At 37.4% G+C, this 13,050-nt stretch overlaps 1 protein-coding gene across 1 annotated transcript in view; it reads left to right on the forward strand.

Annotated features, from left to right (window-relative positions):
* Positions 1 to 13,050, forward strand: part of LRP2 (low density lipoprotein receptor-related protein 2) — a gene marked incomplete at its 5' end in the record, with an annotated part of 89,381 nt that overhangs the window by 43,051 nt on the left and 33,280 nt on the right. The window contains 11 exons of the mRNA XM_010287152.1: positions 850 to 1,053; positions 1,446 to 1,688; positions 2,770 to 2,895; positions 4,633 to 4,752; positions 5,342 to 5,473; positions 6,377 to 6,578; positions 7,033 to 7,328; positions 7,832 to 8,348; positions 10,308 to 10,460; positions 10,934 to 11,104; positions 12,503 to 12,726. Coding sequence (XP_010285454.1) covers positions 850 to 1,053; positions 1,446 to 1,688; positions 2,770 to 2,895; positions 4,633 to 4,752; positions 5,342 to 5,473; positions 6,377 to 6,578; positions 7,033 to 7,328; positions 7,832 to 8,348; positions 10,308 to 10,460; positions 10,934 to 11,104; positions 12,503 to 12,726 — 2,388 coding nt within the window. The remainder of the gene's footprint in view (positions 1 to 849; positions 1,054 to 1,445; positions 1,689 to 2,769; positions 2,896 to 4,632; positions 4,753 to 5,341; positions 5,474 to 6,376; positions 6,579 to 7,032; positions 7,329 to 7,831; positions 8,349 to 10,307; positions 10,461 to 10,933; positions 11,105 to 12,502; positions 12,727 to 13,050) is intronic.

The raw sequence follows: 13,050 nt of genomic DNA on the forward strand, positions 1-13,050 counted from the left end.
TTTCCCTAATGATTAATTTCCAAAATAAACATTCCTACTGCCTCATTTTAAATGTTGGACAATTACTAAGAGGAGAGCACAAATTGATATCTATACTGTGGGGCAGATGTCCTTTTGAGTCCTGGACTCCAGAAACATACTCTGTATGATCAGCTGCATATTGGGGTGAGACCTGAGTGTCATATGTGTCCCATCTTTTATCTCTCCTTATGCACATGTAAGGAGAGAGTCGAAGTGCTCCAACAGGTCACCAGTCCAGATGGCCAGGAAACCAGAATGGCAGTGTACCCTAAAGAGCATACCTGTTAGAGAGCTGATTCATGTGTTGTGAATTTTTGGAATTTATGATCCCTGACTTTGAAAAATTCATTCAGTGCCTGCTTTAATTTTTAGCATCTTAAATGCCTTTAAAAATCTGTTTTGCCTGAGAACAACTCAAACTTCTCATAGATTTTGAGAAGAGCAGTTATTCTAGTACAAGGAGTTTTGAAAACCCTGTGTTTTTTTTTGAAAATATTAGATGCCATCTTGCTGCTACCCAAAAACTGTTTGGACAACAAGCAAATATTAAGGCACTCCAAGTTCTGATCACAGTTCCTCTAGGGAATTTTGAAATAAATTTTGTGGCTTCTAATGGGTTAATATGCTTAACTGAGATAAAAATCTGGCTAAGTCACCACAATTCTACCTAAGCAGATGGATCGTAGAGGAGTTGTAAGAATTTCATTGCATTTTCCAGTGTTACAGCTGTGAACAGTTTCATAGAACCCCATCTAAAGCATCAATGTTAAATCTGTTTCATTTTTTGTCTCCTTTTTTTTTTTTTCTTACTGTCAAACATAAATTTAGGTCCATCTGGTGCAGAATGTCAGTGCCCCTCAGAAGGTCGCTGGTATTTAGCCAATAATAACAGGCATTGTATTGTGGATAATGGTACTAGGTGTGATACTGGTTTCTTCACATGCCTTAATGGGCACTGTATCTCTGAGCGTTGGAAATGCGACAATGACAATGATTGTGGTGATGGCAGTGATGAGTTGGAAAGTGTGTGTGGTAAGCATTTAAAATAACTACATGAGAAAGTAATGCAGACTTTGTCTTGCTTGTACTGTATTCTCTATCACTTTTATGGCTTTATGATAATGGATCTTGTGGCTGTAGTTTGGAAATGATCCCTTGCTTGCTCACAGACTTGAGGTCTGAATAGCAACTGATTTGCTCTAGAATCCAAAAGCACTACAGTATTGAATTTTTATCATGTATAGCCAATTGCTACTTTGTTTAATTCAAATATGTATTTACTTTTCATGCAGTCCGTTTTGCAGCTGTGTTTGCCCTGGCAGGTAAAAACATCGTGATTTTACTTTTTACTTTGTCTGAGAACTTAGATTGCATTTTGTCTGTGTACATTTTTGTTTATAATTTTTTTTGTTTGTTTCCTGCAGCTTTCCATACTTGTCAGCCAACAGCTTTTACCTGTGGTAATGGGCGATGTGTACCCTATCACTACCGCTGTGATCACTACAATGACTGTGGAGATAACAGCGATGAGGTTGGCTGCTTGTTCCGAACTTGTGACTCCCACACAGAATTTACTTGCAATAATGGAAGGTGTATATCTCTTCAGTATGTCTGCAATGGAGTAAACAACTGTTATGATAATGGCACATCAGATGAGAGAAATTGCCGTAAGTTTATCCTAATTACCTAGTGCATATTTGAGTCTGACCCTTTAGACCAAAGAAGAGGCAAATGTTTTTGTGTGTGAAGAATTATGACAAAATCAGCAAAGAGGATAAAAGATTTCTTCATATACATTACAAATTCTGCTTTGTGTTATTTGAAGCAAGTAGAATTGTTAAAAGATATTCTGGAGTACCCTAAGATGTTATAACTATTGCTTTAAATAGTCTGCCTTGGTGCAACAAATGCTCATGCAGTGCTCGGTGTTAGGTCTTGTGAGTAATCCCATGGACTTAAAAAAAATCATTTCGGATTAATTGGATGCAGGGGTTCTATTTTTGCAGGATTAGCCTGGAGTATGACAGTGGGTTTTTACTTTGTATGATGCCATATTAATTATACTAGATTTAATCAGGAGTGTATATTGTGACTCTTATACAGACACAGTTTATATTTATTGTGTTTAAAATTATGTTCCTTATAACTCTCAAAAAGTTATCATTTTTTTTTCCTTAAGTTATAAACTGATTTGACTACTGAATATTGACTACTCTTGCAGTTAATCAAACTAATCATGTCTCTACACTAAGACTACGTTCTTCTGTGGAAAATTTCTATCTGTAGTTAGTGAAACTGATGAAACTGTCTTCAGAGTTTTTTCCACATTTTTGTGTGCACACTGATTTTTTTAAACATGTTATCTGTGGCAATTTTTTTATTCTGAGTGAAATCTGAATATTTGAAATGCCTGGTCTATTAGTCATTTGTAGTTGGTCTGATGATTCACACAGTACCAGCTGGTCGCAAATGCAGGCATTACAATGTGAATACATATCAGTTTACATTCCCACACCGTCAAGTATTGGCATGTATTTCTTTGATCATGTTTTTGTCAGGATTTTTGTCAATAAAAGCAATTGTCTAATTGTTTCCATATAGCATGAGTAGTATGAGTGCACTTTAGCAAGTAGAGTGGCATGGGACTCTTTTTAACATTATGTACTTTTCAATGAGATACAGCTTAACGGTATTAAAAAAAAAGCTCTAAAGAACTTTTGCTTTTTTTTTTTTCCTCCTTCCTTAAAGCGGACCGCACATGCCAGTCTGGTTATACAAAATGTCAAAGCACAAATATATGCATTCCTCGAACGTATTTGTGTGATGGTGATAACGACTGTGGAGATATGAGTGATGAGAGTCCCACTCACTGTGGTAAGTTAATGGGCCTTGTTTACTTTTCTTGTACTTTGGTAATTTATTCCACTGCTCTTTACCTTTGACGTAACTCCAACTGTTCTCAAAACATCTACTCTTGTAGTACTGAGGAGTTATAAGGTATATGCAGTGTATTATTAGCTGTCAGTTATCTAAATCATGCTTTTTATCTAATAAAAAGGATCATAATTTTTTGCAGCATTTTTATACAGCATTTGAGGGATCATTCCTTTTGCTTATTCTGCTCTGTATCCTTTATGGTTTTACAAGGTAAATGGCACTTAAGTATTATAGTGAATTGGCTTTTTCTGGAACTTTAACATTAGAATATTTTTCCTTTTAATCAAATGAAGTTGAATACAGTCTCAAATGTAATTTCTTTTTGCTCTTTCATGTAGTTATGTGTACCTTAGCATAAGATTTGTTGCTCATTGTAGCCTACAGTTAGTGTATGAAGTGTCTAGTTTTCAATCAGCCTTAATTACAAACCAGCTTATCTTTGCTAGTACAGACATTTGTATTTGGGATTAGCTAGGTAGTACTTTTCCCATCTAAAAAGTTTTGGATCAGTTTGTAAAACATAAATCATCTGAAAGTATCCATTATTTTAAGTATTGCCTGAGTGGATTATTTTTGCTTTTACTAGTTTTTCTAAAGATACCTGCCTTGGATGGTGGTACCAATGAATGTGCCTTGAATGCAGAAAAATATGCCACAATTTTTCTAAAGTATCAGTTCAATTTTTCTAGCCAGAACATGGCCACTTTTATCTATGGACTGCTACATGTCAAAAATATGTGGCTTTATATACAGGCATAGTGATTCTTGTGCTGCTCATGAAAGGTGTGCTTTGTCCCTTCTACTATTTGTCCCAGCAGCAAATTACTGAAATTACTTAAATTGAGAAGTGGTGAAGGGCAAGAAAGAGAGAGAGAAAGGGAGAGAAAAGGAGAATGGGAGATGAAAGAAGCCCTAAGATATTAATGAGCAATGTGTTAATTGTCTTTGATTTCCATCATTAAAGGCACATAGAAAAGCAAGTTAAAAGGCCAGACTAGGTCCTTTTTGGTATCTTGAAACCATCAGAGGATACAGGAAAGTATTGGTAACTACTGAAGAAATTATCAAACCCACTATACTTGCCAGGATCAAGGGGCTCTGCCAAAGTGCAGGAGGAATATTTGCAGCATGCTTAGCTGGAACTGTTCAGTGTTACAGTTTGTTCTTCATTGCCATTAAGAAAAGATTCTTACCTGCAAGTGAAGAAAAATCAGTGGGAGAACAAGGAAAGCATTATCTACCATGAGATATTACTTCCTTACTGCACCTTTGATTCCTTGTAAAGCATGGAGTCTTCTACCACCTGGTTTAGGCACTGGAGAAATGAGCATATTGGACTGTGGTCATTTTCTTGTGCACAGATCTCAAGTATAAACATAGAACTTATTTACAATTGCTGCAATCCTATTTCCAGGGCAAATTCTGTCTACTTATTAGCTGATATGTACACCCAAGGAGAGAATTAAGCCCATTTTCTGCATATGAAGATCAAGCTAGTTTGTACAAAGAACTCTTTGCAAATAGACTGTGAAAAGTCATCATTCCTAGCATAATTTTTTCTCTTTCTTTTTTGGGGTTTGTAATATTTTTGCTTAACATGGACTCAAAAGCAACTTAAAACAAGTTGGAAAGGTAACAGAAAGAAAGAAGTCATACATAGGTTTTTTCTTCCAGTCTCACTGACTTGCACAAATAGTGAGTTTCGTTGTACATTGGGACGTTGTATTCCTGCTCATTGGTACTGTGATCAAGGAATAGACTGTGCTGATGGCTCTGATGAACCTGCCTCCTGTGGTAAGTTTACTCTCAGAAGATACAACATGATGGGTTATGGGATATCAGTAGTTCCTCTTTTAGGCAGCAGCTTGAGTCCAGACTAGGTGAAAAGTAACTATCTTCTGAGGTTTATTCGCTGACTCTAAGTAATCTAAATCACTGAGTAATTCAAGTCTTAAATACTTAAAGCTGTGTATGGAATATGAAGGGTTTTAATTGCCACAATTTATTGCTCTTAATGTGATTACTTTTAATGTATAACCTCCTATCTCTTTGTAAGACTGTGATGGTGGTGAATCAAGTGACAAAAGGTAGAAAATAATTTGACATTGTTTTGGATGTAAAAGCAGATGTCACGCTGCACAAGGAGTGTGCATGCAGTATTGTGTTTGGGGAGAAAAGGGGGTAAGAAGTTGAAAAGAAGTAGAGTAATCTCCAGGGAGGAAGAAAAAGAAAATGTCTTGCAGCTTATATCTTAACTGTCTTACATTTAAGCTTCTATTTTACATTTCATATCATAAGATTCTCCTTAAAATACCCTCCTCAGTAGATTGTCATGGCAGTGCAGGTTAGTTTAACAAGGAGAGTGATTGTGTTCGTTTTTAAGCGCCCCAAGTGCGGACTTGTTCAAGCGACCAGTTCAGATGTGATGATGGCAGATGTATCCCAGCAACATGGATCTGTGATGGTGATAATGACTGTGGGGATATGAGTGATGAGGATCAAAGACATAATTGTGGTAAGTGTTTAATGCAAATAGATATTGCACTTTTTTGTTTGTCCCGCAGGCATTTTTTAGAAAACAACCAACCAACCAACCCCAAACTCCTACCCTCTGCCAATTTTTCTATCCATAAAGGTGCACATTAAGCATGAGGTACACTCTTCCTGTACCTTCACTTTCATTATATTGAATTAATATTGACTATTTTACTGGTCATAAAGAAAATTAATTGTTCTAATTTTGTGATTACTCTTCTTTCAATTGTTGAACTCAAATGGAGCTATAATTAACCTTGGTTGTTGGTATAATCTGGGTAGGAATAGTAGCTTCAGTGGAGATACTTCCTGATCATCATGCCCTGCATCTTGTGCATATTAATAACCACATGTTCTTGGTGTAATTTCTTTAAAAATTAGTGAGCAAAAGAAGCATGGCTGTTTGGAGGGTTAACAAAGGGAAGAAGATTCATCAAGCCTGGTTCTGATCCTTGGTTCTTTTAACAGCAGCGGGATACACTTGTAGTCCTTGCCCTTTTTAATGGCAATAGTGCTCCCTCTGTTTGCTCCCTGGAGCACAGAATACCTTGAAGAAAGCAGGGGATAGCGAGCCTAGGTCTACTAACTGTTCAGCTCCCAGAAAATCTGGCCAGGCACATGGAAAGTTTATGCTGAGAATCCAGCCAAGATCCAGAGTTCTGCACATGCCAGCATTGCCTGAGGAATCCTGAAGTGCTTTGGCTCCCAGTCAGCCTCCATGAAGAACTCAGTGAAAATTAGTGGGAATGAGTATGAGCTTTGTTATATGAGAGGGTGCAGTGGCATCTGTCTCTGCATGTGCAGCAGAGCATGGCTGTATTGTGGATTAAGGATGGATGTCCAGGCTGTGTGTGTGTGTGAAAGAAACCTGCTTTTCTTACAGCAAACCGCAACTGCACAGCAGCAGAGTTCACATGCGCTAACAATCGACCCCCACTCAGGAGGTGCATTCCTCGGGCATGGGTCTGTGATGGTGATGCTGACTGCAGTGATGCATTTGATGAACACCAGAACTGCACACGAAGATCTTGTACAGAAAATGAGTTTACCTGTAGTAATGGCTTGTGCATCCGAAACTCATACAGGTTTGTAACTACCTGAGCTGCTGCAGAAATTATCAAAATTTGCTTAAAGTGAAGCAGCTAATTCAACCTTTTTTCCACACTATATAGTTGTTAAGTAGGTCTGCATATTGTAATGAAACTATCTGCTCCGCATTCATGCATTAGTTTTGACTTGAAAATGCTTTGGAATTGTCTATGTTAATATCCCCAGTGCTCACCATTAGCATTTAATCCTTTTTATTGTGCCTAGTAACCTCTCCTAGGGTGATTTCTGTTCAGCTTGTAATGCATACAGGGAATACAAGCAGGACCCGCGGGATCAGACTGTATATAATATAACCCTGATTTCTGAAAGTCTTCATTGGAACCAATAATCTCTGACCTTCTTTGGAAATCAGGAGAGTGTATCTATCCATCTGCCTTAGAGCTAATGATTGCCGCCTTATATTTGAAAAAAGTGTTCATTCTTCTTCAGATGTGACAGGCGGAATGACTGTGGTGACAGCAGTGATGAAAGGGGATGCATCTATGAGCCATGTCAACAGCACCAGTTTACTTGTCAGAATGGGCGCTGCATTTCCAAGGCCTACATCTGTGACGGGGATAATGACTGTGGTGATGAATCTGATGAGCTGGAACATCTCTGTAGTACACCAGAAGCGACCTGCTCCCCCCATCATTTTAAGTGTGACAATGGAAACTGCATTGAAATGGTTAAAGTCTGCAATCGGTTGGATGATTGCTTAGATAATAGTGATGAAAAAGGATGTGGTATGTGTAGATTTATTGGTACTGTCTTATTTAATTTAAAACGCTTAGGCAGCTTTAAAATAAATGAACTCTTAAGACGGTTGCTTGTTTACAATCATATCTATGCCATGGTGGTCTGTCAGAAGGATTATAAGAAATGTATGTATTTTTTGTTTTAATTAAATCATAGTTATTATATACTGTTTTAACAAACTGTGAAAATTAGCTAATCATATAAACTGTAAATATAGTTTATACATTGTTATCTATACATTTCCAAAACACACTGTTCATAAGTGTATATTTTGCACTCAGTCTGTTTTGTGACAGATCTCAGAGGAGCTAGAATAATTTTATATTAGGTTAGAATCTTTTCCTTGCTCCTTTATTACAGCAGCTCAGATTCATATCCAGCAGTTTCAGGGGGTAGCAGGGAGAGAGAGACAGAGAGAGTACATTGGGAAGTGACTGTACCATTTTCTCTGCTAGTCAGTTCCTTGAATAGAACTCCTTTCCTTCCTCAGGTATAAATGAATGCAGTGACCCTTCAATCAGTGGATGCGATCATGACTGTACAGACACACAGACAAGTTTCTACTGTTCTTGTCATCCTGGATACAAACTTATGTCTGATAAACGGACTTGTGATGATATTGATGAGTGCAATGAAACTCCATCAGTATGTAGCCAGATTTGTGAGAACACAGCTGGCTCCTACATCTGTAAGTGTGCCCCAGGCTATATCCGGGAGCCTGACGGAAAAAGTTGCCGGCAAAATAGTAATATCTCCCCATACCTTATTTTTAGCAACCGTTACTATCTGAGAAATCTCACAGCAGATGGCCAGTCTTACTCTCTCATTTTGCAAGGACTGAGAAATGTGGTGGCACTGGACTTTGACAGGGTGGAAAAGAGGTTGTACTGGATTGATGTGGGGAGGAAGGTCATTGAACGAATGTTCCTAAATGGGACAAATAAGGAGGCAGTGATAAGTGATGATGTGCCCAACGGGGAAGGTATCGCTGTTGACTGGGTTGGCAGGTAAGAAAATACATTTTCTGTCTTTCTGGGCTACTAAGGAAATGATGTGCGAGGGAATTATTCTTAGGGTTTTTCTCCCACTTCATATGAAATTTCTGATCAGTGCTGAAATAGGTTTGCATTGTGAATGCAGTCTTACACAACCACTCTGGAATTGTTTATTGGCATCTAATACATTACATAACACTTCTCTTTAATTGCTCTCATATCTAGTACACTGAAGTTATATCAGAGTTGCTGTCTGATCAATAATAAAGTAGCGCATATGACCCTTGGGAAAAACTTGTTAGGAAGACATTAATGAACAGGCTAGGCAAGCAGGCAGGTGGGATGTTACATGTGGCTATGGGGTAGGGATTCTGAGCTTAGGCTCTTTATTCCTTTGCTAGCAGTTGTTGGGGTTGGGATGCAGGCTTCACACTGTGTATGAACAATATGTTACGATAGGTAACTAGATTTCAATGAAGTAAATAATAATTAACATTAATAAAATTTAGCTCCTGTACCAGGAGGCTTCTTTTGCTCTTGAAAAATGCATCTTTAACTGGCACTCAGACAACATGGTCCACATTATTTGCTGTAAGGAGGGCAACATAAGGGTGAGGTAATTGGAAAGCACTTTGTGTTGTGGTCATTTTTTAATTGCCCGCTGTTTGTCAAAAAGTAGTGTAATTTACTGCCACAGAAACTGTCCGTATGTGGTGCCCTCTCTGACAGTGTTCTTGGCTGTGTTTCATCAGGTTTTGCTTTCTGAGTGCGGTGCTATCAATATGAAAAGTTTAAATATCATAGATCAGACTCTGCAAAATAATGAGGATTCAAAAAGTTGCATTTGGAAGTAATATGAGTATTTATATGAATACGTCAATATAATGTTTTTTATTTTTAAACCACTTTGTCTCTAAACCTAAGGATAATTAAAGTTGCCAGCAGTCTCCAATGCTTTATGATTCATGGAGAGATGAGGAAGAAAAAGCCTAATTTTAGCTAAAGTGGTCCTACTGCTCCGTTATTATACAGTTGCTGAATTATTTCATCTACCATTACTTATGTCTTCATTCAGTTTTTGTTTCAGTGTTTCAGACAGGCTGAAGGATGATACAATGGTATATGAAGTTTTCTGCTCACTGTCAGTATAGGGAGAGGACTGGAGGATGCTGTGAGGTGCAGGTTGGGGAAGACTACCTTCTCCTCCTCCCTGGTGGGAATGGTACTGCTGAGGGTGGTGTAGACAGAGACTGTATCTGTCAGGCTATTTCTGGAATGACCCTGTGGATGCTGGAACTGACCAGCTGGGCAGACAATTTCAAAGTAGCCTGCTATAGTTCTAATTAAATTAAATGCTTTATTTTGTTGGAAGCTTTTTAAAATCATTGCTTTAGCTTGCATGATTTCTTTCTTTACAGCTGTGTATAATTCCTAGGCAAAGTAATACAAGTGTTAGAAAATTCTAGGTGAAGTTTAAATTAGGCCATCAAACTGCTTAGGAATTTTCAAAGGAGAACCTGGCAACTGTTCTACCTGTTTGATGAGAGCAGAGGTGGCAGCATGGAACAGATGGTGATTTTCTCCAATACTTTGCAGCCCTGGTCACAATCCATTGCACTGCACGTCTGTTTTCCTGCTCCTCTTCACAGGAAAGGAGAGGAATTATTGGTAGGAGAGGAAGGGAAGAGAAAAGGGGTTTAGGAATTTATAGGCAAGTAGCATGTTATTATGCAGCTGGGCATCTGTAAGTTTGAATTTGGCACCAATGACTGTGGATGCAGCAACAGCAGGAGTGAAAAGGGCAGTCTGGAGCATGGTGTAGAAGAGGTGTCAGTACAGTATGTGTATTCCTTTACAGTGGATATATTGCTTCTAGGAGAAAAAAAACCTGTGAAATTTAAGATGCTGTGAAGAAAAATAAACCAAAAAAAGTAAATAAGAGTAAATAACTGAACTCTTAAAACATTTCAGAAAATTGTACTGGGTGGATGCCTACAAAGATTGTCTCTATGTCGCTGAACTTGATGGAAGATTCCGGAAAAAACTGGTGGATCGGTGTGTGGATGCCAACAACACTTTCTGCTTTCAGTACCCTAGAGCAATTGTTGTTCATCCAAAATATGGGTATGACATTTCAAGAGTGCTTTTCCTTTCTTTTGCAAATAGTCTTGCACTGTCTCTGAAAATATGAAATAAATTTTGGCTGCCTGCACTTAGATTTGTGTGGCATGAGGTCTTAGTTGCAGCTTAGGAAAAATAGTATCTTGCCTTTCATAGGTATATATGCAGGGCTGTCAGATATCATTGAAAGTGGAATTTGATTCCACATGGTCAAGGAAGTTTTGACTGCAAGGCTAAAAAGGTTGATAGAAGTGTGTGTGGTTTGATAACCAGTGAGGCTGCCACTTACTTTCTTTAAAGATAATTGTCGTCACACAATTGTCTGCTGTAGCAGTTAGTGACAAATATATTAAACTTTTTCTCTCAATCTTTGCTTTAGTTCTGTTGCAGGAAATACTATATTTGAGATGTGGCTTCTAATATTTACTTCTGCATATTTTTACTACAATCCTAACTATAAGTATTGATTTGAACAGGCAGATTTACTGGACAGACTGGGCAGATCGAGCCTATATTGGACGAGCAGGCATGGATGGCAAGGAGAAGATGGTGATTATCTCTACAAAGTTAGAGTGGCCCAATGGACTCACCATAGATTACACCAACGACAAGTTGTACTGGGCAGATGCCCATCTAAATTACATTGAGTACGTACACAGAAACAAATAAAACAACTGAAATATTTTTCATGTCAGATCGCAGTGGTAGGATTTATATGTGCTGTAAGCATTGTAGGTATTTCTACCCACTGACTCTACACGAAACAAAGAGTCAGAAAGTCTGGAGTAGCAGGCGATACAAATAGCTAGACGACACAGTAGCCTAGCTCGTGTATTTGCATCCTAAGTCCCACTGGAAGGGGTCCAAAAATTACAGTGGAAAGATTCACAGTCTGTACTTGAATATGCAACTTCTCTAGGTGTACAACCTGAACCAAAGCAAAACTGAGTATAAAATCACTATTTTGTCTGATTCTCTTGTTTCTGCCTATAGATAACTAGTTTAGTTACAGCTCAACACTTATGTGCTAACAAAATGGTATACACATCATTAGAAGATGTCTGAATGTTTGTCCATAGGTACGATATGGAATTTCCTGCTAACATATGGGGTTTTTTATTAATCAAGAAAAATTATTAATTGCTTCTAGTGTTAGAAAATTTCCACTTAAATATCAGTAAAAATTAATAACTAGCATTCTGGTTGTTGTCAAGGCATTGAAATACTTTAAAAAGAATCAATTGTATTTATATTAGTATTTATATTTGTATTAATAGTTACATGTACATTTAGATTTGTATTTACTTCTTCTTTACATTCATTCTTCTGGTAGCCTTTTCTATGCTGAAGTGTTAAAAACATCTTTTTAAAAAACTTTATTAGTATCTATATTTGTATTAATAGTTACATGTACGTTTAGATTTGTATTTACTTCTTTACATTCATTCTTCTGGTAGCCTTTTCTATGCTGAAGTGTTAAAAACATCTTTTTAAAAAACTTACATTAATTATATGTATGTTTCTCTGTCCCTTTTTCTCTCTTGTATTTAATGATTTCCCCCTATAACAAGGTGATAGTAAAAATATAAAATCTTACTGAAGATATCTCATCAGAGGAGGCTCTAAATCAGACACATGTAAAATTTAGGAATATAGGAGGCCTATTATTGTCTTAAGTGTTCTGTTATTAGCAGTCTGAATGATCAGGCAAGCTAGTCTCCCATGTGACAAAAATAACTTGCTGTAAGGCAGTAAATGTGCAAAATTTCATTGAACTAGCTGATACGCTTCTGTGGGAAGACTTTACATTTCAGTGCTTGTTCCTCTATTCCATTTATTTGCCTAAATAGCCTGTTTTACTTTCCTGCATATCTTAACATGAATTCACTGAGGACAGTGCTCTATCATTAGGGACTAGAGAAGCTGCAATTCCACGTTGCATGATCCTGGTCGCCAATAATGAAGTACCATAAGCATACGTAATAAAGATGTGAAGAAGTTTTAGCATTTATCTGAATGTTTTGTGCATATTTTTCTTTGTGTAGGTACTCTGACCTGGATGGACATCATCGTCACACCGTATATGATGGAACTTTACCTCATCCATTTGCAATAACAATTTTTGAAGACACAATATATTGGACTGACTGGAACACAAGAACTGTTGAAAAGGGAAATAAATATGATGGATCAGACAGGACTGTTCTTGTGAACACCACACACAGGCCATTTGACATCCATGTTTACCATCCATACAGACAGCCATTTGGTGAGAAAACGGAATTAGATTGGCATTTAGAGGGTCAGCTGTTATACAGAGTATATATGCTAATTGTAAAGGGTCCTGAGTGCACTCAGCTTTTGCCTTTGGTGAGGGGAATAAAATGCACACAGTAAGTATAGGCCTCTACTATACACTTATAAATTGCCTTTTCTTTGAATAGCAATAACTGGAAATGCATAATTTTAAAGTAGTTTCTAAAACATCTTAACATGGCTTAATAGCGTACATTTGCTGTATATGAAATCATACATATTTCTCTCACTAAGTGCCTACTTATCTAGGTTTTGTTTTTCAACTTACTACATTTAA

Source organism: Phaethon lepturus, unplaced genomic scaffold (genome assembly GCF_000687285.1).
Source record: "Phaethon lepturus isolate BGI_N335 unplaced genomic scaffold, ASM68728v1 scaffold5400, whole genome shotgun sequence".
Classification (NCBI taxonomy): Eukaryota; Metazoa; Chordata; class Aves; order Phaethontiformes; family Phaethontidae; genus Phaethon; species Phaethon lepturus.